At 36.1% G+C, this 25671-nt stretch overlaps 1 protein-coding gene across 1 annotated transcript; it reads left to right on the forward strand.

Annotated features, from left to right (window-relative positions):
* Positions 1–25296, forward strand: LOC132845640 (collagen alpha-6(VI) chain-like). Its single transcript, XM_060869800.1, has 40 exons — positions 1–142; positions 4892–4979; positions 5165–5773; positions 7522–8106; positions 8222–8827; positions 9693–10310; positions 10785–11345; positions 11518–12075; positions 12659–13234; positions 13502–14083; positions 14251–14597; positions 14752–14830; positions 14984–15129; positions 15354–15446; positions 15580–15633; positions 15744–15815; positions 15923–15949; positions 16547–16591; positions 16709–16762; positions 16919–16981; positions 17763–17828; positions 17975–18028; positions 18109–18144; positions 18262–18324; positions 19241–19303; positions 19393–19455; positions 19565–19627; positions 19768–19818; positions 19926–19961; positions 20646–20708; positions 20799–20861; positions 20946–20981; positions 21057–21093; positions 21208–21219; positions 21348–21841; positions 21952–22045; positions 22193–22858; positions 22991–23102; positions 23453–23565; positions 23929–25296. Exons 2-40 carry the CDS (start codon positions 4904–4906, stop codon positions 24108–24110), a joined length of 8118 nt encoding a protein of 2705 aa, XP_060725783.1. The 5' UTR covers positions 1–142; positions 4892–4903; the 3' UTR covers positions 24111–25296.
* Positions 25297–25671: the final 375 nt, after the last annotated feature.

Consider the following 25671-nt stretch of genomic DNA (forward strand, 5'->3'; position numbering starts at 1 on the left):
TCTCCCCCTACCCTTTATGCACTTACTCTTTATGTGCACGGTTAGCTCCTGCACTGTTGTTCTGCTTCTTATTTTAAAAATCACATTACCATCAATTGACTGTGAACTACAACTTCAATGATATCTACATCGAACTTCTGAGGTGAGCAACTTCCAAGAGAAGCTTTTTTAAGAGCTTTTTATTACTGAGATTTGTTTGGCTGAGTACACTCTCGGAAATAAAGTTCTTTTCTTTCTCTCTTTGGAGGGACCATCATGGAAAACTCCGCACTTTGTATATAAACATCTGGAAACATCTGCATCCATTTGCATTTCTAGAGTGGTATATGTGCACGTTTAAAGGTTTATATGTGCGCGTTTCAAGGTATGAAGAGGCATGCTAAAAGAACAAAAAAAGATGTGATGTACTGTATATGACAAAGAAAAGCCTTTAGTTATGCAATTTGCTGGCCATCGATATATGCTCTGTCAATTGTTTTTATTCTGTGCAAATTTGACTTTGTAAGAGATTGTTTTTTTATTCTTATTCAGTCCCATTACTCTTGACATATATGCTAATTTGATGCTTCTATAGAAACCTCTTTTCAACTTATGAGTGGTTCATTTTTATGAATGGTTAAGTGTGTTTAACTTGTTGAAGATCTAGCGTATGTAGTCATTGTATTAGTAGAGGAGATCAAATATAAAATAAATGGAGATTAAGCTTCTTAATGAAGCACAGACACAGAAAACACAATTCTTCCAATCAATTTTCTAAAATGTTATTTAATTTATTATAAGGTACAGTAAAAATTTGTAAAACAATATCAAACATAGTATAAATAGAACAAACAACAATTACGGGTCATAATGCAAACTTTTCTTGTGCTGTTTAGAAGCCAGTTGTCACTGAACATTACCATTATTCACTTCACTTGTTTGAGAGTCCATTTCTTTTGGTGAAGTGCAAATGCATATGTACCTTTTTGGGAAAACCTGATAACATTGCAGCATTTTTTATACTTAAAAGGAGTCTGCAGTTATGTTTAAATGATTGAGTCTTTAAGAGATTAGGATGTTTACTTACAGTAAAGGCTCGCAAGCTAAACAGTCTCACCCATCCTGATAAACACAGAGTGATTACATTCTGTTTAATCTTGAAACACCACACTTGCTCTGATGTAGAGAAGCCATGCGTCTGTACAGGAAATGTATATTCTGGTTGTTTTCCAACTTAAAAACAGAACCAGCTGTTAGTAGGGGTTAAAATGGTCAAATATAAATACACCCATCATACATACACACAGCTCATTAAACAGGAATAGGAAAGAAACTACAACATAAATGTAAAATATATACAGTGTCACTTAAAAGTTTGTGTATCCTTTAGAAATAGCTATATTTCAGTATCTGTTGTAAGCCCATGTGCAGCAATAACTGCAAGTAAATATTTCGATAACTTGTGATCAATTTTGAAGAATTTTATCCCATTCCTCAGTACAGAGGAGCTGGATTTTACACTTGGATTTTAGTGGGTGTCCTGAGATGCAGTTCATGGACAGATGTCTTGCCATTTTCATTTAGAGATCACTGGCATAATTCTGAATTTATTGTTCCATCAGTGATGGCCAGCTGTCCTGGCCCAGATGCACCAAACAGTCCCAAAGCATGATACTACCCCCATCATGTTTCACAAAAGGTATAAGGTTCTTATGCTGGAATTTAGTATTTTTCCTTTCTCCAAAACAAAAAATGTATTCATTTATTAGTCTCATTCATCCACAAATAATTTTTCCAATAGTCCTTTTGTTTGTCCACATGATCTTTAGCAAACTTCATGGGCAGCAATGTTCTTTTTGGAGAACAGTGGCTTTCTCTTTCTTTGTTCAGTGTTCACCAGATGGCAGACTTATGAACATTAACATAAGAAACAAAAGAGGCCTTTAGTTGCTTAGAAGTTACCCTGTATTTCTTTTTGACCCAACGGATTATTACATGTATTGCTTTTGGAGTGACCTTTGTTGGTTGACCACTACTGGGAATGTACCAATGGTCTTAAATTTCCTCCATTTGTACAGAAACATAAGAAAACATAAGAAAAGACACTTGAAATTGAATATATATAAAATTCAATTTCAAGTGTCTTTTCTTATAATGGTTGTATATATTATATATACATTATATTATATTATTATTATATATACATTATTATATATATACACACATATATATATATATATATATATATATATATATATATATATATATATATATATATACACATATATATATATATATATGTATATTATTCTTATAATAATGTGGGACTTTTTCAATTGTATTTTGCTTTTTTGTTTTTGTGCATACACCATCAGTTCACTTAATGAAGCAGGAGATCCAACAAACTAATGACCTTATAAGTAGAATAGGTTTATTCTCTCTCTCTCTCTCTCTCTCTCTCTCTCTCGCTCTCTCCCTCTCTCTCTCTCGCTCTCTTTCTCTCTCTCTCTCTTTCTCTTTCTCTCTCACTCTCTCTCGCATGCTCTCTCTCTCTCTAATTATCTCTCTCTTTCTCTGTGTGTGTTTGTGTGTGAGTGTGCCTATTCTTGTGCACAGATGAACATGATATGTCATAATTATAAACTTCCTTAGGACTTTTATTTGTTCTTACAAGGAGTGACAGGAAACATGAATCTGGTTCATGGCATGCTGTTCGAATGTATTGGTTACTGAAGTTTCATTAAAATGTTGTGTGAGCAGCATTCCGTCAAATGCACTCACTCTTCTGTTCACTATAGATGAATTACTGCACTCCGGTGATGTGGGTCACCTATTTAAAATAGAAAACCTTGTCACTCCTGTCAGCTAGGAATCTTGGGCTATGTGGGCACAGATTCACTGAAATTGGTCAGTTGAATATTGTAAAAGCATCCATTCCAAGATGCTTTACTACGCAATAGAAAACCGTGGTTATTTATTTTACTGTATATGCACTATTCTGTGTAAACTCTAGAGACTGCTGTGCATGATATTACCAAGAGATCAGTATCAGAAATACTCATACCAGCCTGTCTGGTGCCAAGAATTATGCACGTCATTGTCTTAGTGATTACATTTTTGCGTATTCTGATGCTTGATGTGAACATTAACGGAAGCTTCTGACATGTATCTGCATAATTTTATGCATTGCACTGCTGCCACAGGATTTTCTGATTCAGTAGATGCAAGAATATGCTGTGTACAGATGTTCCTAAGGCTAGTGAGTGCACATGTCTGTTTGTTTGGGTTTTTTTTCAATTGATTTCTTTTTTTAAATAAGAAATGAATCAAAATCAGAAAGACTAAAGTGATGTCAGTGATATAGGACACAGTCGTGTATATAAGGAAGATAAGATGTGTGATCTTAAGATCATGACAAGTTAATTGAATAGAACAGAATTATTGAGTGTTTGTGCTCTTTACTGTTCTTTACTCATTACACCATTTCCCAGATGACCCAGTCAGAATTGATTACATATACTCACATTAACACATACTCCATCGTCTGCTTCTCTTGATCCACATCTGTACTAGAAGGTTTTGTCCGGTGCCTCTGTGACACTGTTAATTGTTTTGTTTCTTTTTGTCTTATAATTCCCAGTAGAGTGTAAGCACTTCTGAGGAACTGGTCTGCAAATTCTCTTGCAGCTGCACTGCTTCACCAGATCCTAGTACTTGGCTTATTTCATATCATCTTCTGGGACAGTGAGACAATTATATATATATATATATATATATATATATATATATATATATATATATATATATATATATATATATATATATATATACGATTACCGGGATGTTTTTTGGACCTTTGTCAAGACTTTTAGCTTGATTTCTTATGATTAATAGTACAAGAAGTCCATTAATAAATTTTTATTAATTTTTATTTTAATCAAAGAGATTAACCAAATATGTTGCCAGAGAGCTATAAAATTAACATATGGTTTACTGCTTCTCTTGATCCACATCTGTACTAGAAGGTTTTGTCTGGTGCCTCTGTGACACTGTTAATTGTTTTGTTCCTTATAATTCCCAGTAGAGTGTAAGCACTTCTGAGGAACTGGTCTGCAAATTCTCTTGCAGCTGCACTGCTTCACCAGATCCTAGTACTTGGCTTATTTCATATCATCTTCTGGGACAGTGAGACAATTATATGTATATATATATATATATATATATATATATATATATATATATATATATATATATATATATACACATATACGATTAACGGGATGTTTTTTGGACCTTTGTCAAGACTTTTAGCTTGATTTCTTATGATTAATAGTACAAGAAGTCCATTAATAAATTTTTATTAATTTTTATTTTAATCAAAGAGATTAACCAAATATGTTGCCAGAGAGCTATAAAATTAATATATGGTTTACTGGGTTCTCTGTAATAAAAAGAATGCGCTCCAGTGCTTGTCTTTGTAGTTGCTCCCAGACCTCAGTGTTATGTTTGTGTCTCATTTACCACAGGCCAGGTTTTTCCCACTGGCCCCAGATTACACAGATGGTCAGGATGTGGACAATGTTGCCTCATGGCTATGTGTTGGTCTTGATCTAGACATCTGTTTCCCAACAATATGTAAAAATTTACTCAGTATTAGATTTGACACTAAATATTTGACATCATATGTTTGTAAATTTCCTAGTTACAGAGAATGCTTTTTGTATGGCTGTTGAATGTTTAGTGCCCTTCCACTGTCTCAAATGTCAGCAGCATGTATTAATTTGCAGCTTGCCAGATGTTCAGTGTGAATTATGTTAGTAATTTAGCTGAGCATCTCCACATGCAATTCAATATGTCTTGGCATACTGTGCAAATTATACTAACCTACTTGTTATTATACTTCATTTGTTAGATCACTGAAGCCATGGCAGCAATGAAAGGACTGCTGCCTCTCTTTATTTTAGCACCAAGTTTCTTTGTGATCAGTGCACAGAAAACAGGTACGTACAGTTCACACAAGTATTCGGCATCTTTAAAATGCACACCATTTTAATGTAATTACAAGAATAAATTAAAAAGGAAACAGCTAAAGAAAAATGTTGTTCCCTCAACCCAAACGATGTAAATTCGTTTATTTACAAATTACTTTATACTGTACAAGTGACCTGGAACTTTTCTTTCCCAGTATGCACACAGGAAGCATTAGCAGATATCATCTTCCTTGTGGATGGTTCTTGGAGTATTGGCACAGATAACTTCCAAAAGATTCGTGATTTCCTCCTCAGTTTGGTGAATAGCTTTGATGTAAGTCCCAACCATGTTCAGATTGGCCTAGTGCAGTACAGTGATTCACTGCACACTGAATTCTACCTTAACAGCTTTGAAACCAAGCAGAAGATTCTTGACTACATCACAAATTTTCCATATCGAGGAGGTGGCACCAAGACTGGACTAGGGTTAAACTTCTTACTGAAGCAGCACTTTGTGAAAGAAGCAGGAAGTCGTGCTAAAGATGGGGTGCCTCAAATTGCTGTTGTTATCACAGATGGGCAGTCACAGGACGACGTGGAGCCACATGCACAGGACCTGAAGCACAAGGGAATCATACTTTATGCCATTGGAATTAAAGATGCTGATATGGAGCAGCTGAAGGACATTGCCACTGAGCCACATGAACAGCACATCTACAGCGTGTCTGATTTTGCAGCTTTGCAAGGAATCTCCCAGAGTTTTGTCCAGGTGCTTTGTACAACAGTGGAGGAAGCTACACGTCAAGTATCTCAGGTGCCACTAGGTAAAGTACACTTTTGATCTGCTTTATGTTTAACTTATTACTTTTCCCACAGCTATTAGACAAATCATTAGTAAAAAGTCAATAAAAAGTGTGAATATATGATTTGTGTTTTGTTCTCTGTCACATTTTTGCACTTGAATATGAGCTGTGCGACTCCTTTAAAATAAATGATTGGCAATTCTAAAAGGAGTAAACACACAGTCCTGCTCTCTCTGTGTGTGTGTGTGTGTGTGTGTGTGTGTGTGTGTGCGTGCGTGCGTGCGTGCGTGCGTGCGTGCGTGCGTGTGTGTGTGTGTGTGTTTGTTGATTCATGATGGTGTACACAGAAGCAGTAAAGCGGCAAATGGTAGTTAATGAAATGCCCAGTCTGGTAGGGCAATTTTTCATGCAACTATGGCATTTAAGATGTTCCATATCATCTCAAAAGTAATTAGATTTAATGATCAGGACAGAAGTTGCCTCCTGTTACTAATGTACAATCAGGGTATTGATGTGACTGTGGATGAGTGCCTGGTCCCATTTGGAGGTTGCTGTGCCTTCAAACATTACATGCATAGTAAACCAGTGAAATACTGCATACAATTAGGGCAGCATTTAATGCCAGGACCAGCTTGGAAAATGCAAATATACAACGGCAAATAAAAAAAAAAAATTAAGCCAAATGTCTGGTACTTGATATGACAGAAGGTCTCCAGAGACAAACCATCTCCCATGACAACTTTTTTACATTGTATGCTTGTGAATTGGAGCTGTGGGAACAAACCTGAGGTTTTCCCTGCACTGCTACTGGCAAGAAACAGGGCTCAATTTTTATCAGCCCTATAAAGAAGAAAAATAAAACATTACATTACAACCACACACTGCCACTCATGCAAATGAATGCATATTCACACAAAGACATTTTCCTTAGTACATATACTCTTTCTTATGTACACATACACATACACACACACACACACACACACACACACACATATACACACACACATGCACACACAAACACACAAAAAGTTGCAATTACAAGTAATATTGGACTAGAGCAGTCCGTGATAATCCAAAATAATCATTTTCTCTTCTTTTACTCAAAAACAGTATAAATTAAAGTAAATAAGGGATATTGTCTCTTTTGTCCCGGGAGGGTCAACATTGACATGTCCCAGTCTGTCATAATCCATAAACATATATTCCTCCCATTTTAGCTGAAGTCAAAATAATTTTCTTTTTACTCTTTTATACAACGATTAGACATTGAGACATAATATACTGCCTGTGAAAATAAAACATCTTCTTTACCATATAAGCAGTGAGGAATCTAGAAAATGTTACATTAATAACAAAATGAATTTAAAAAATCCAATAAAATGTGTAATGCACTCACTATAAAACTACATGTTCGCTTGCAACTTTACCTTAACACATACTGATCACTTCAGTGAAGAATTCTGTGAAGAGATATGACACATTAAAAGGGTACACATTATGCAACTGTCACAACCACAATGCATTTTACTAATAAAAAATAAGCCTACACATATACCATGCACAACAGAAAGACATTTCCCTTGTTGTGTAGACATCACAAGTGAATCTTGACAGTAACTTCTGTGACCAGGGGCAAAACTGCGCTCTGGGTGGGAGGGATGGTATACTCTCTCCCCTGTCGAACACATAAGTTTAAATACAATATAGCTATACGAATTTTTATTAACTGACCAATGTGTTTTATATTCCTGTGTTTTTATTTCTAGGGTGCAAAGCTAGTTTGGCAGACATTGTGTTCCTTGTGGATAGCTCTGGTAGCATTGGTGATGCAGACTTCCTGAGGGTGAAGAAGTTCCTTCACACATTCATAGTGGATCTCGCTATTAATCCCAATAAAGTCAGAGTAGGACTGGCACAGTTTAGTAATGAACCTCATCCAGAGTTCCTGTTGGGGAAATATGCTGATAAGAACGACCTGCTGGAGAAGGTAGACAAACTCACCTACCTAAAAGGAGGCACTGAAACCGGAAAAGCTCTGCGCTTTATTCTAAATAATTACTTCACCGAAGCAGGTGGCAGTCGCATCAAAGAGAATGTGCCTCAGATTGCTGTGGTGATCACAGATGGTGACTCAGATGATGAGACAAAAACTCCAGCCATGGAGCTACGGAGAAAGGGGGTGTTAATCTTCACCATTGGGGTTGGTGAAGCCAGCATTACAGACCTGCAGTCTATTGCTAATAAACCACATCAGCGTTTTATACTGAGTTTCACTGACTACGAAGAGCTGCTGAAAGCAACCACCAGCACAATAGACAAAGTGTGCATTTCTATGGAGGCCCAGAAACAAGGTAATATTGTGTTTATACATTACTAATGATTATCCACTGTAATAATTTATTGTAATATTTCAGTTCACCACTATTGCAACCAGTTAGTTTACTATTATACTGCTATCTCTTTCAGCTCTAGCTCCAAAGTCTTCAGATGTGTTTGTGTTGGTGGACAGCTCAATTGATCAGACCCAAAAGGTGATGCAGTTTCTCATTCGCCTAGCCAATCTACTTAATGTGGGGAGTACATTCAGTCAAATGGCTCTGGCTCAGTTTAGTGAAGATGTTTCAGTGGAATTTCGTTTTGATGCTTACAAAACTAAAAATGAAGCACTTGCACTCATTCGCAAATTCCGACTAAAAGGAACTGGACAGCGCAAACTTGGAAAAGCGATGGATTACGTGCGCACTCACCTCCTCAAGACTGAAGCAGGAAGTCGAATCACTGAAGGAAATAAACAGTACCTGCTGGTGATAAGCAAAGGAGAATCTGATGACAATATACTGAGAGCAGTTCGTGCATTAAAGGATGAGGAAGTAAAAATTATCAACGTTGACTTCAGCAAAGAACTAACCCTGGAGTTTCAAGGTGGACCTAGAACACATGGACCTCCACAGGGTGAACCTGGCTTACGGGGTGTTCCTAATGTTCCTTATGCGAGAAATAAAAACATCACAGAAATAACACAAGATGTAAAGGTTATCCTTGAAACTAAGGAGACATTCCAAGTAACTGGAGGTCAGTTTTTTGTTAAAATAACAAAATAATTGAAATAGATGAAAATAACAATTACAGTTATAATGTAAGCGACAATTATCTATACATTTACATTTACAGCATTTAGCAGACACCCTTACCCAGAGTGACTTAAATTTTTTTTTATTTCAATTTATACAACTGAGCAATTGAGGGTTAAGGGCCTTTAGACTCATTTTGATTGGACATAAACTAATGAAGTAGTATGATTTACTGAATATCAGCCCTGAATAACTCTTCATTCATAGCTAATTCATACTCATGCTGATATTCATTACAATAGCACATTTGTAATATGAACTGCAAGTGCGATGTTGCTTTTATACAATAGTTCTATAAACCAAAAATTTAATATCAAGAAACACACGTCAGCACCTCAGTGCTGCTATACTAAAAATCAGCGTTCTTAGAATGCTTCTTAATTAATTCAGCAGAAATAATTGTTGTATAAACATAAATAATTGGGGCAGCATTGAGGTGAGATTGGTAAATCAGCAGTTAAGGATTAGGGTCAGATGTTCAAGCATCCCCAAGCTGCCACTTTTGGGCTGTTGAGCAAAGCTCTTAACTGTCTGTGCTCCAGATGTGTCATATGCTAGGACCCCAACTTCCTAACAAGCTGGTATATGCAAAAAAAAGTAATATAAATATAATATAAACTGTATTATATAATGAATAGAAAATAATGGTTGATTTAGCTTCCACACTGAGGATGCAAATGAAAGAAGATTCTGAAAGAAGATTGATCATTCACTTTCATTATATTAATGTAGAAAGTTCAAAAATATTATATATGTTTCTCTTTATGTTTCTCTTATATATATATATTTCTCTTTTTGTGTCACAGACTGCAAATCAGCTCCACTCGCTGATATAGTGTTTATTGTGGATGTGTCAGACAGCATCACTGTTTCTAACTTCAGGCTGGTCCGTAACTTTCTCCACCGGATGATTAATGGCTTGGAGATTGGCTCTGACAGTGTGCGAGTAGGAATGGTTCTGTACAGTGATACACCCAAAGCTGAATTCTACCTAAACACTTTTGAAAACAAAGAAGAGATCCTGCAGTACATTAAACTTTTACAATTTAGGGGTGGGCAATCCATTACTAGCATGGCTCTAAAGTTTGCAAGAGAGAAACTCTTCACCAAAGACACGGGCAGCCGACGTGCCTTAGGAGTGCAGCAGATTGCTGTGGTCATAACGGAAGGAGACTTACTGGATAATGTCACATTTCAGGCTGCAGAACTAAGGCGCAATGAGGTCCAGGTCTATGCCTTGGGAGTCACGAAAGATAATGTGGAACACCTGAAAGAGATAGCATCTTATCCTCCTGATAGGTTTGTGTTTAGTGTGGAAAGCTTTGCTAAGCTTAATACAATGGAAAGAATACTAAGGAAAACTCTGTGCAACAATGTTGTCCGTTCAGCGGTTGACAAGTCTGTCAGATACACTTTAAAGCAAGGTAAGACATTACACCTTCACCCGGTTAAGCCATAACAATTTAGCTAATGCACAATACACTGTATTCAGAACATTCCAGGATAGATTTCCTTGGTTCTAATGTTAGTGCTTTAGCTCAGAATGGATTCCCACAGCAAGGTCATATTTGTGAGGCTTGTCTCATCACACCGGTGACTTTAGTAACACTGGGCTGAAATCAATGGTGCTATGTTGCAAATAAGAACCTGAAGGGTTCGTACAATAAAATCAAGTTTTATCAAGTAGAAAGTGATGTATAGGGTAATCTGGAATCAGTCACTTTTGTGTGGTCTGGTTTTACAGGAGATCTGGTTGTGTTTTGAGTACAGCGGATTAAAGCATTATCACAAGAATTAAGCTTTTTTTAAGATTTATCACAAGAATTAAGCTTTTCTACTAGGAATCATTTTTTGAACAACTATCAGTTCTGCACATTCATAAAAATATTATTTTTTAGGATGTATCCAGACAGAAGAAGCAGACATCTATTTCCTTATTGACCATTCTGGAAGTATTTATCCATCAGATTTTAAGGACATGAAAAAATTCATTCTTGAGTTTCTGCTCATGTTTACTATTGGACCAAAACAAGTGCGTGTGGGTGTGGTGAAATTTGCGAGTAACCCTACACTGGAGTTTAAACTGAATGAGCATAATGACAGAGTATCTCTTGAACGAGCTGTGGACAGCATTCTTCAGATAGGTGGAGGCACACAGACAGGAAAGGCTTTGTCTTTCATGAGCCCACTTTTTAAGGAGGCTGAAAAGACTCGTGGAACTAAGGTTCAAGAGATTCTCATTGTCATTACTGATGGAAAGTCCCAAGACAAAGTGAAAGAGCCAGCGGTAAAGCTGAAAGCACAAGGGGTGACCGTATATGCCATTGGAGTTAAAGATGCAAATGAGCAGGAGCTCCTGGAGATAGCAGCTGACCCAAAGAGGATGTACTTTGTTAATAACTTTGATGCACTGAAACCACTGAAGAATGAAATTGTTACTGATATTTGTTCAGATGAGGGTAAGGGTGGCGAATGTGGATTTAATCTTTTTTTTTTTTTCAAAAACATATTGCTCAATAAATTCATGCTTTCAATAAATGCCTTAAAAATATATAGCATTTTATTCAGAATGTTAATTTAAAAAATGCTTTCCTGGATTATGTTGCTTATTTAGCATTTTTCTTTTCATAGCCTGCAAGAACATGTTGGCAGATGTCATCTTTTTGGTTGATGGTTCAGGAAGCATTGACCCTGAGGATTTCTCAAAAATGAAGAAATTCATGAATTCAATCATTTCCAAGTCAGTAATTGGCAAGGGTAGTGTACAGGTTGGTGTGGTGCAGTTCAGCTCACAACCAAATGCTGAATTTGCCCTTAACCAATTTTATGATAAATCTGAAATGCAGCAGGCCATTAACGATATGACGCAGTTGGGCGGTGGCACTATGACTGGGCATGCACTCCATTTTGTGTCACAGTACTTCGATTTATCCGAAGGTGGTCGTCCCAGCACTCCACAGATTCTCATTGTGATCACAGATGGTGAATCTCAGGATACCGTTGCTCAGCCTGCACAAGCTCTCAGAAACAAGGGTGTTACAATATACTCTATAGGAGTACTTAATGCTAACAGCACACAACTGCGAGAGATCAGCGGAACTCTGGAAAATGTTTATCTGGAAAGAGATTTTGATGCATTGGACTTCTTAGATAAAGATCTCTTGCTTAAGATATGCACTTCTGTTGATGGTGAGTCATATGAGTGTTTCAAAATGAATGTAAGCAGCCAATGTGCTACAGTACATGCTACTGACATAAAATGAACCACCTTAATTCTTAATTCACATAATTCTTTCACCACCTTAATTTAATTTCTTAACAAAAAAAACAAACCAAAGTTAGTTTTCCTTCCTAGTTCTTTCCTTCTAAAAGTGATTTTGCATATAACCTACTATGTTTATTAATTCAACATACAGCTTTAAAAGGAAATGATAGAAATTAGAATGTTGACAATAGCCAGTTGGTCACAGACAAACTCACAGACATTATTTGCACATTTTCCATTCCTCTTTTATGAAACACTGCAAACAGCAATTTAAATGTGAGCATCTGAGATTTGTGCTGTTTATTGTTGTGCATACAAAAAAAATTGTCACATTTTTTATTCTTTGTAAACCTTGATTTTTTTCCCTTTCTTTGGTGTTCATATACAGGTATACTGTGTGTAGATAGACAGCTAGAAAGAATAACCAATTTTCCTTTTATATGACCAGTTTATATAAATGTTCTACATAATAAATGTCCTGATTGGGTATTGTTATTTTCTTTTCAGAATGTCAGAAATCACAAGTAGCAGATGTCGTCTTCTTAGTGGATGACTCCAGCAGCATTAGCGATGATGGCTTTATGAGTATGAAGTACTTTATGAACTCAGTGGTGAACTCCACACAGGTTGGAAAAGACAGTGTCCGTTTTTGTACTATTCTCTACTCTGATGGAGCAGAGGCCAAATTTTCTCTTAATCAGTACTACAGTAAACGGGAAGTACGGGATGCTATAAATAATCTAAAGCATAGTGGTGGGAACACATACACGGCCAAAGCACTCCTTTACTCACTGACCTACTTTAGTGAAGCCTTTGGTGGGAGAGGTGCAAAAGGTGTCCCACAAATGATGTTCGTCATCACAGATGGTGAGGCCACAGACCCATATGATTTACCCAAAGCTTCTGATGAACTTCAAAACTATGGTATTACTGTTTATGGTATTGGAGTGGCTCAAGCAAAAACAACTGAGCTAGAAATCATAACCAAAGACAAAAACAAGGTCTTCAAGGTTGATGACTTTGAAGCGTTAAAGGCCCTTCAACAAAACATTTCCAGTGTGATCTGCAACAACACAAAACCAGGTAATTGCAGAATATTAGCATCTCATCACTAAAAAATAAAGACATTAAGTTTCAACTTTAATAGGATAATTCACATATTTAAGCAGCAGTTATAGCTGGATGCTCTTAATAATGTCTGAAATGTTGGAATCCAATTATTTAGTGCTTTCTACAAATTGAAATTTTCTAACTTATAGATTACCAAATGTGTGTTTTGTCATGAAGAGTAGCACATCCAAGTAACACATTTAATAGCCTATTTTTTTGTTTGTTTGTTTGTTTTTTCAGAGTGTGAGAAAGAGGCAGCTGACTTGGTCATTTTGATTGATGGGTCTGAAAGCATTAAAGAGGTGCCTTGGAAGACCATGATACATTTTATGCTTAGCCTCATTGACAATCTTCGCATCAAGCAAGATCTCTTTAGAGTTGGTGTAGCCCAGTTTAGTTCAAACTACAGAAAAGAATTTTACTTAAATGAATATGATAATGAACTGGGTGTGAAGAGGGCCATTCAGGACATCACTCAAATGAAAGAAGGAACACGCATTGGAGCTGCTCTGAATAATGTGCAAGAGTTCTTCCAGAACAGTAAAGGGAGCCGCATTCAAGAAGGAATTTCACAAAACCTGCTGTTGATCACTGATGGAGAATCAAATGATGATGTCAGCGATGCAGCTGATAAATTGAGGGATAAGGGTATTCAGATTTTTGTGATTGGAATAGGAGACATCTCAGTCCAACAGCTCAACTACATTGCTGGGTCACATGAAAGGGTTTTTTATGTGGACAATTTTGACCACCTCAAATTAAACAGAACAACACAGCAGGTGATCAATAGCATTTGCGCTCCACCCCCCAAACAAGAAGAGGGTGAGTACAGAAGGCAAACATTGTTAATATACCTGAAGGTGTTGGCATTTGAATGTCATTAAGACTTTTATTTGTTGATTATGTGATAAAGCTTCACATATGCTTTCAACCCCAAAGATATATAGCCTCTAGTTAATACTGTATTAACACATTGCTTTTATTTACAGAGTGCACTGTAGATATTGGAATTGGATTCGATATATCCCAAAGAAGATCACAGTCACTCTTTAGTAGCCAGTATAAGCTACAGGTCTACCTGCCAGAGATTATCAGATATATTTCCACTGTGCAAAACTTATGCTGTGTACCCCAGCTACCTTCTCTTCAAACCAACATTGGTTTCCGTTTGGTTGCTAGCGATGGCAGGATACTATATGACCCTAATTTTGAACAATACAGCAAAGAAACAGTGAAGAAACTGATGGAACTTAACACAACTCAAGATCTGGCTTTTAACAGCCAGCTTCTGCGCATGTTTCAGGATAAGTTTGCAGCCTCCAGAGCTGGTGTAAAAGTAAGTGATATTATCATTATTAGTGCATGCAAACTAAAACTATGTAGACGTTCATAGTGAGACATATTTAGAAAACCTGGCAGACTGATGATATTCTTTCAAGATATGAAAATAATAGCATTACTGATATTTCTGCATTGGCTGGCTTTTTCAGGTAGTGATTATTTTCACTGATGGCCTGGATGTACCCCTTGATGTCCTCATGGTTGCCTCAGAGAATCTCAGGAAAAGTGGTAAGGGGAAATTATTTAGTTAATTATTTACAGAATATAGATTTATATCACTATTTTCCCCTTTATCAGTGACAGGAAAGATAGATTAAATATACATAAGTGTGTACAGTCATCACTGTCTCTAGTGTACTTTTACTTGTATTTGTGTGACAGGAGTCAATGCACTGATGACAGTAGCACTGGAAGGAGTCAAAAGCACCACAAACCTACAGAAGCTGGAGTATGGACGAGGATTTGGCTACAATGAGCCTCTTATGATTGGCATGCAAAATGTGGCCGGTGCTTTGCAGACGCAGATTGTGAGTGAATATCTATCTATCTATCTATCTATCTATCTATCTATCTATCTATCTATCTATCTATCTATCTATCTATCTATCTATCTATCTATCTTTCTTTTATGTAATCTAAACATTTTTTCCAACAAACATTGTAGAATTTCTCCGTTATATTATAACAAAGTAATCAAATTAACCTCTGTGGTGACTACAGTATATGTTCCCTTATTTGTAATTCTTTCCAGAATGATGTGGCCTCACGAGAGTGCTGTAATGTGATGTGTAAATGTACTGGTCATGAAGGGATGCGAGGACCACAAGGACTCCCAGGGACAAAGGTATCACATCATATCATACATGATTGTAAACTGTTTGATAGAATACAGAGTGGACAATACAGATTCAATACACAGTGTAAAAGCACTGGGACAATGACTTTCAAAAAATTGCATGTCTGTTACCTCTTAACAGGGCTCACGTGGACGAAATGGACATCCTGGATTTCCTGGAGAAGAAGGAGGATATGTATGACTCTATTACAGATAAAACATATCTTTTCTTTCAACATTTTAAACTCACAGCAGTTCTTTATTTATTGATTTTTCACACTATGTAAATTCACTGTGGTGTTGTAGGGTGAGAGAGGGTCTCAAGGTCTGAACGGAACTCAAGGACATTTAGGCTGCCATGGGAAAAGAGGTCAAAAGGTAGCAGTGTTTCACCTCAACACATACTATATATTACAAATAAAATAATTAAACAAGATAATATCTGATTTTTACTTAAGTATTTCTCTTTTTAAAATTCTCCATAGGGCAGCCGAGGCTACAGGGGTGATACAGTAAGTACTGTAATAGGCCAGATATAAGTGTTGCCAATGATCTAACAGATTGAATCTGTCAGAACCATTTAAGATTACACACCAAAACTTTCATAAGGCTGATGTCAGAACTAATGGTAACAATGTTAATGTGAAATGTAAATACAGATGTCTGTATTTTGAAAGTTGTTTTGATAATTTAAAATGTAACATGAAGGGTTCTGAAGTGAAATGAGGTTCTCCTCATGTTCTGAATGTTTTGCCCTAAAACCTTACATGTAGAGACCAAGATCACTAATAATAATGATGGGGATGAGTGTAGTTTGACTTGGCTTATGAAAAAAATCACACCACTGAGCTCATTCTGAACACTGGTCACCAGAAATAAGATATTTTGGCAAAGACAAATTCATGTCGATATGAAGGCATATTTTCCAAAGAATATTGATTTAGGCTTAATGAGATTTACTGGATAAAATCAGACAAAGTAATGCAAAAGAATTCACATATTTATCTATGTTCCATCTGTATTTCATTATGTACAGCTGTTGGTTGTACTTACGTAAAAAGAAATCAGAATATAACAACATTACTACTATTTTCGGTTGTATTTGATAGGGTGAAGATGGAGAACACGGTTTGGATGGAGTAGATGGAGAACATGTAATGTATCAGCATTTTTATTAAACAATAAACATTTGGGTACTACATTATTTTGCGTGACTATTTCTATATACTAATATCTGTGGAATCCATATATTCTGTCTTTGCTTACTGTAGGGTGCGACTGGATCATCAGGATACCCAGGAGAGCCAGGGGATCCTGGCAGCCCAGTAATAATATTACATTGTATTATTAACTGTGTCTCTATGAATCTCTATGGTTCTTATCCACTCCTCTGCTTTCTGTAATATGTTACTTTATAAATAAACTTCTATAAGTCTATGGAAGTCAAGTTTAGTTTACTAAAGATATGTATCATGCTAAAGGGCAAGAGGGGTGTCCGGGGAATTCCAGGTGTTCCAGGACAAAAAGGACTCAGAGGTGATCCGGTGAGTTATTATTATTATTATTATTATTATTATTATTATTATTATTATTATTATTATTATTATTATTATTATTATTATTTCTTTTCTTATAGACATTTCCTTGTACTGTGTGTCATGTGTTCTCATATATCTCAATAGTATTTAAGGAAGGTATTTATTAATAGTTACTGTACTTGAGCTTTAAATAGACCATTATGGAAAAAATATTTAAACTGGATGTTGATGCCCTCTAGTCAGGTGTGAAGGATGTACACATGGGATGTGGGTTACACTGAGATTAAATTATGAATTAAACTAGAAACCTGTAGTTTCAGATTTGTTAGCATTGTAAAACTTGCTTGCTATACATTTTGTGTTGGAATGCTGCATTTTTACAATAGAATGTGCAAAAAAAAAGAGCATCTGGATTTTCATCCAAAAGAGGAAATGGCTGAACATTATGATGAAAGGTTAAAAAATATAAATAAATCGGTCACTTTACAAATAATTTTAATGATTTAAACCATATAACTGTCTCAGAAAGATAGAGAAGGTGAATTATACAAAATTAGACCTCTAGGCCTTAAAATCACAAAAAAAAAAAAAACAAGAAATACTGAAAAAACCTTCCATTAAATATTTTTCCATAGACTTATATGCAAGTCAAGTACACCTTAGTATGTCACAGACTAAACATTTTTAATTTTTAATGTAATTGTGATTTTTAATGATTTTTAATTTAATTTCAGACAAATAATGTACACAGACATAAATTTCTGTCATCTTCTAATCTTCTATTAAGGGTGAGTCAGGCATTGACAACAGTATCCGTGGTCCTAAGGGTGAGATTGGATATGCTGGCCTACCGGTATGTCTGTGTTCTTCTATTAACTATATATTGTGGGTATTAGTTCTCTAACTATAAGGCCATTAGGGGCTTTCTACCAGTGCAGTGAGCATCATAATGTGGGTCACGGCATAATGAATCTCTTTGTCTTTCTGCTTCAATCACAGGGAGAGCCAGGACCAGATGGAAGCCCTGGCAGGACTGGAGATACTGGTAGTCCTGTAGGTCTCTTCAGACTTCACAAAACACATGTTGAAATGAGTTTCAAATAAGTAACCTTTCTTTTTTTAACCTTTTCTAGGGTCAAAATGGAAGAAGAGGCTCTGCAGGTGAAAAAGTAAGTCTCAGTATTAGTAAAACAAAAAATGAGTTCCGTCCACAGGTGATGGATCATTTGTTAAATAAAACAGCAGATTTAAATGAAATGTTGCCTTTATTAATTTCTTTTCTTTAGGGTTTCACTGGCCCTAAAGGGGAAATGGGATCAAAAGGAGCCCCTGGACCTTCAGGGGCACAGGTGCATTTTTATTTTTTGTATCTTTTATTTAAAGACTACTGTATGTTATTTTTTGTGAGTGTGTGTTGAATTTGGAGGTCCTTGTTAGTTTGATCAAAACAAGCTACAATAATATTTTACTGCCTTGGGGTTTCTTTTTTTTGTTTTTCCCCAGTTTCCTTTCTAATATTGTCAGCTGCCAATTCCCACGCACAAGCCACACAGGCAGGGTGAAGGCTAACACATGCTTCCTCTGAAGAATTTAAAGCTAGTCAATCTTTTTTTTTCTGAACAATTTAAGATCAGTGTTGATATTACTTGATAGTTCAAGCTTTATGAGGTTGATTTTGGAGTTTAGATAAAATTCCAAATGTTCTGCTATGCTACTAACCGCTCATGTTTATTAAGGACAAATAGTTATTCAGGTGAACACAGTGGTTGCTCCTGGTGAGGAATGCTCAGTGACTGATATACTGATACTGTTGTATCATTAGCTTATTGTCAAGACCTTTTCCAAAAACACACTAGTAACTGTTCAAGGGAAGGAAAGTAGAAACTAGAGGATAGATGTTTCGGGTCAATGTCCTGCTGTTGAATAAAATTGGAGCCAATCAGATGCCTCCCTGATGGTATTGCATGATGGATAAATATCTGCCTATATTTCTCAGTACTGAGGACACTTTAATACTGAAAAAATCTCCAACTCCTACACACTGTTTTTTCTTCCGTTAATGACCCTACAGGCACACCAAATATTTCTTTGTTTGGTTCACACATGCTCATTTTGTAAATTGATAATATATATATATAATATATTAAAAAATATATATTTTTTGAAAATATTCTTATTTTACAGCATTTCTTCTGACTTTTGCACCGTTCTGTATGTCAATTTAAACTACTGCTTTGATGGTCTGATTTTTTTTTTCTTGTTCAGGGGCCGGCGGGTCCTTCTGGAGCTCCAGGACAGAAAGGAATACTTGGTTTTCCAGGACCCCAGGTATGCTTCCAAATCAAGACACAGACCACTGCATTAAATTAATGTTTTTAAAGCTGTTTGTTTTTAATAAGGGTAATCATTTTCCATAGGGTCCACATGGTGCACAAGGAATCATAGGATCTAAAGGAAATGCAGGACACAGGGGACAAAAGGTATTTTTTTTACACAACTTTCAAAATATCCTTCCTCAACATTACATGTACTGCTTATAAATAGCGTTTTGTCAATCTATATACAGTACAAGTCTGTGTTTTTGTGCAGGGTCAGCCAGGGGATCCTGGAATTACAGGAGAACATGGGCCACCAGGCCCCAGGGGCTCTCCAGTAAGATAATCTAATAATCCAGCAAATGTTGACATGTTGGTCAAAATAAAAAAGATAGTGTAAGATATAAAGTTTTATCGTACTCTAATTCTCTCTAACGTTTCCTTAATCCTGCTTTCCTTTTTGTACCTTCACAACAGGGAAATGATGGTCCAGATGGATATGGGTTACCAGGACCAAAAGGACAAAAGGTTACATCATTGCTTATGCAGTACTATTTATTTCTTTATTGTCCAGCTTGACTTAAACATTTAAACAAAATACTTTGCTGCAGTTTAAATTTTTTGCCTCCTTACAGGGAGACCCTGGTTTTCCAGGATATCCTGGATTTCAGGTAAATTTTCTTTAAAAAATATTTTATAGTATTTCAAATATTTTATCCGGATAAGCGGTAGAAGATGGATGGAATATTTTATAGGGATCAGACTGAATCTACTAAAGATTTATGCAACATTTTCTCAAAGGCAGTTTTAGAAATGTGCAAAGATGTTATAACAAGCACTACTAGTACTACATCAGTACTAGTATAGAAAGTTAGCAAGCCACATTTCATGTTCAAAATTCTATAGTTTGTTTTCCTTATTGGGCCTGTATATTAAAATGTTTCACCTCAATTTCAGTTGAAAAAAATTATAAAATATTCAGGTGAAGCTGAGCAAGAAGTCAGTGCACTGTCAGCTAATAATCAAACAAGGCCTATACTATAGTATAACTAATGTCAATAAAAATAAATAACTTTAAATTAATAGCTATACATGTTTTAGTGTATAAATTATATTGATTTCTTTCAGATTTCTTTATACAGTAGCTTTTGCAACCACTTATGCACATATAAATGTAATTATTTTCAAGAATTTCTTTATTTGAATTGGCTTACATGGTATTTTATTTATTTTTTATTGGACTTTACCAGGCAATGCTGGTCTGTAAATAAAGCACCAGATAATTTAATAACTGTTCTTATGAAGCTCGTTTGTACTATTAAGCTCATTTGTAATCTTATATTTTTTTTATGCAGGGTGAAAATGGAAATATTGGGCACAGTGGAGATAATGGTCCTAAGGGTCAAAGAGGAAGAGCGGTAAGAAGAGTTGTCATTAATGTTACTTAACTAATAATAGTTCTTTTCTCTGACTGGTGTGTTTCTCAAACTTGGTTTGATGTATTATAGGGAAATGCAGGCAGGCCAGGAGCACCGGGCAATCCTGGTGATGTTGGACCAGCTGGACACAGGGTTTGCAAGCTTTAATGACATTTTTTATGATATTTGAAGATGTACTAATAATTTGATAAATATTCCTTATATTTTTACTAAAAGGGCCCTAAAGGACAATCAGGAACCAGAGCAATGTCTGTAAGTTCAAGACTTTTTTTCAAGGATCACAGATCAGTTTCTTTCTGCTATAACCATTGCAATGTATTCTTTTAGACTTGTCAACTGATCAGCTATGTACGAGACAATTGTGGTAAAGTTTCAGAATTCTAATCTTGAATTTAATTTATCTCTGAAGATTATAAATAAATTGCATTCAATTCTAAGTTTATACTCATTCTAACTTCATCATGTTTTATTCCCACAGTCTGCTGTAAAGGTAGGGCTCTTACGTTCTTTTATATGCAACACACCATTAATAAGAATGATAAGGAAACAATGTTTGATTTAAAAGAACATCAGTGAACATGAACACATCTCCCTTTTTTGGCATGTCTGCACCTCTAGATAAAGCAACTTGCCCTGTCTACCCCACTGAACTGGTGATTGGTTTGGACATGTCTGAGGACATGACTCCTGCATTATTTGGGAGAATGCGCTCAACTCTTCTTTCTCTGTTGGACAGCATTGATATCTCTGAAAGCAACTGTCCCACAGGGACACGAGTGGCTGTGGTCTCTTACAATTCAAACACCAAATACCTCATTCGTTTTTCTGACTATCGCCATAAGAACGACTTGGTGGAAGCTGTGAAGAACATCCCTCTGGAACGTACATCCAACAGACGCAATATTGGTGCAGCCATGCGCTTTGTGGGTAGAAATGTCTTTAAACGTGTTCGCCAGGGGGTTCTGATCAGGAAGGTGGCGATCTTCCTTTCTGGTGGACAATCCCAGGATGTGACATCTATAATTACGGCTGTTTTGGAATACAAGGCTCTGGATATAAACCTTGGTGTTATTGGTTTCAGGGAAACTCCTAATGTTCAGCGTGCTTTTCAGGTATTGTAAAATATCTGAAGCAGATGAAGCCTGTATGATCAGATTGACTGCTGTGATGCACCTTTTTGACTTTTTTTTTAATCTTTCTCTCTGTTGTGTGTTGCAATAAGGCCGATGAGACAGGAAGCTTTATTAATGTGCTGGAGAGATCACAGAACCAGAGTACAGCACTTGAGAAGATCCAGCGATGCATCATCTGCTTTGGTAATATGTTAAATTTTGTTGATGTTGATCAGAATAATGCATTTACTGTATTATGATCTAAGAAAATAGTTAAAAACCAGGCTGACACTTAGTTTTCATATAGAGAGGATTAATAACAATGATTTGTTTTATTTGATGTTTTCTCAGATCCTTGCAATCCAGCTAGAGATTGTCCCAGCACCAGTGAGATGCCCACTCCAGAGCAGGTAAACATGGACGTGGCGTTGTTGGTGGATGGTTCTCGGAGCATCCAGGCAGATCAGTATGAGGGAGTGAAGCAGGTGTTGGGCACCGTGTTGGACCAGTTTGTAGTGAGTGATCAGCCCAGCAAAGCTGACAGACAGGCACGGGTGGCGCTTTACCAGCAGAGCTCATCATACAGTGAGGCCCAGGCTTCAGTCAAGCAAATATTTAATTTTCAGCAGTTCCATGACCGCAACCTGATGAAGCAGAGCATCTTTGAAAATCTACAGCAGACTGGTGGATACTCCAGGTTGGGTCATGCCATAGAACACGTAATCATGCAGGGCCTCCTTACTGTTTCCAGGCCTCGAAAAAACAAGATGTTGCTGCTTATAGTTGGAGGAGAGACAGAATACTCGGATAGAGAAAAACTGGACTTTATCTCCAGGATGGCAAGGTGTCAGGGTGTGGTGCTTTTCACTCTTACAGTTGGGGATCATTGCAACAGCACACAGGTGGAGGAGCTTGCCAGCATTCCCACAGAGCAGCACATAGTTCACTTGGGCCATGTAAAGCAAGAACAGGAGTACACTCGACGCTTTATAAGGACTTTCCTACACATTCTGAACTGTAAGAGAAATTATTTTTTTATTATTAGTAGTAAAAGAGTGTTTTTTATTTACCCATTTTTTTTATTTTGTGTTCTCTGGTATTGTATGCATGTATAGTTCAGTTGAGTTTGTTCTTATTTTATGAATACAGTGGAAATGAACACCTACCCTGCTCCATTGCTCAAACAACAGTGTGAGCAACTTCAGCAACAGCAAGGTCAAGTTCATGTCTTTGAGGCTGCTAAGAGACCACCCTTACACAGGTAACATCACAGATCTTCTCCATCTCCTGAGGAGGAAAGAAAGAGGAAAGAAGGAGCTCATATATATATATATATATATATATATATATATATATATATATATATATATATATATATATATATATATATATATATATAACAAATAAATGAGCTGGAAGCACATTGTTTTGCTTCTCAATTACACATAGGAGTATTGACAGGAACACTGTAAGTCCATATTTTTTAATCTGATAAAAAATGGCTAGTAGATCAAAACCCGGCCTCGAGTCTGTTTTTTTGAGAAAGATATAAAAGGCAGAAATGTTTTGTACTGATAGACAACTTGATTTATAGGACTCCTTTTGCCTCAGATTTTCTCTCGAGAATGAAGAAGTCATATCGTACAGTGAAGAGAGAGGTACACAGTATGAGACTGAACATGTGAATGGAAGCCTGCTGACCTCAGGGCCTAAATACTCAAATTGTAAGTGGATTCTGTTTCACAGTGGAACTGAGAATGCCCGTAGAACATATGTTATGATAACAGTGTACATCAGGTGTTTGAGGTTATATCTAACAGTATAAACCTTGACAAGTAGAAACAACTGTTTCACTTTCATGTCATTATAGCAGAAGAAAATGTTGATGAATATGCACAAAGGCACTGCATTTGGAGAATATGTCCAAAGGTGTTATTATAAAAAATGTTCCAATTTTTTTATGTAATGCTACAAGACATCTATCATGTACAGTATCAAATGTATGTATGTTACAACCTATTGTTAAAGCATTCTTGCTAACCTTTCTTTCTTTCTTTCTTTCTTTCTTTCTTTCTTTCTCACCACAGATGTGTGCTTCCTGAAAAAAGACACTGGGCCCTGCAGAAAATATGTACTTAAATGGTTCTATGATCAAGAGCAGAATCAGTGCTCTCAGTTCTGGTACGGAGGATGTGAAGGGAACCTTAACAGATTTGACAGTCAAAATGACTGTGAAGCTCGTTGTGCATATCTTCTTACAGTACATTGACATGCAGATTACTGATAATACTAACAGCAAGTAGCCATCACACTTTTTCTCAGTTTTTATACAAAATAGTGGCAGAGCAATATGTTTATGCAAAATTCACCCAAATAGTCTACACACAAAACAAGAAGTAACAGTAGTTAAATATTCCATATTCTACTGATGGTGGTATATTCATAATTGGTGCTAACAACTGCTGTACTTCTAACACTGTTCCTCTTTGGCTTACTAAATGAAACGAGTTCATTATAAAAAGGGCATTTGAAGGTGCTCTTGCTTCAATAAATTGAATTATATAGTATTAGCTTTTCAATGTAGTTACAATTAAAATTTTCTATTTTCTGTTCATATTTGTTATAAATAAAATTATGAACAGATTACACATATTGTAATTGTACATTTACTAATATTTTACATCATAATACTTATAACCTTTTATAACTTATAACCAGCAAACTACCTTTATTAGACTTTAATGAGTGTTCACACATCCAGATGTTTTCTCAATTCATGTCTGTAGAAGGGGATTATGGGTCTTTGACCAGACTGCTTCATGGGTACAGGTAAATACAGAAAATGGTCCAGTGTCAGGGAGGCTGTATAAATGAGCTGGGTTCAATGTTTTTTTTTTGTTGTTGTTGTTTTTGAGGAAACTTCATCATTCAATCAAAAGACCTGTGTCAGATCTTGTGTCAATGTCTCAATTTTCTTTTTAAAAAATAGAAAAGTTATGGAAAAAAAGGTTCGGCTTCATAATGCGCTGCACATCACTTTGAAATCCTCTGTTAAATAGTGCAAATGAAACCTAAAAATGCAGATCACACATGATTTTGTATTGAAGGAGGGTAAATTATATATATATATATATATATATATATATATATATATATATATATATATATATATATATATATATATATATAAAAATTATAATACAATAGCAAAAATTTCAAAAATAATTCCACCAGAAATTAATTTATATCATATATTGGAACAGTTCTTGGGTTTAGGATAAGATTACTGAAGGGAACTGTTTTATAGAACTGTAGGAACACTTGCACAAAATTTTTAATGGGATACATTTGGGTATCTATTCATGTGTATATGCGAATTATTGTGCTATTTTTCAGCATGCTAAAGGTACGCTTCACACTGCATTTTTTAAACTAAATAAATAGTAAGTTTTTAATGATGTCTTGCAGCTTGTTCAAACTCATCTAAATGTCAACATTGTACAGAAAATATCCACTTGTGCTTTGTGCTGGGCCACCTTCAGTAACATCATAAACAACATGGGAGTGTAGCAGCAGAGAGGGTAGCATTTGGGGTACTGATCAAAAAAGACAAATAAAGAGTCGGTCCGTGCCTTTCAGCACAATTTCAAAATTCAATAGAAAACAACTCCAGTTTTCGCCTCGCGCTTACTAGGGAGTTGGGGAAGTCCCTGAAAGCCCAAAAAGACACAAATAAGTAGACTGTCAATAATCATACACAGGTGAGAATCATCCACCACATCTGCCTACCGGCACGACCACGTGCCACACCTACCAATGTAATTACTTAA

Source organism: Tachysurus vachellii, chromosome 5, assembly GCF_030014155.1.
Source record: "Tachysurus vachellii isolate PV-2020 chromosome 5, HZAU_Pvac_v1, whole genome shotgun sequence".
NCBI lineage: Eukaryota > Metazoa > Chordata > Actinopteri > Siluriformes > Bagridae > Tachysurus > Tachysurus vachellii.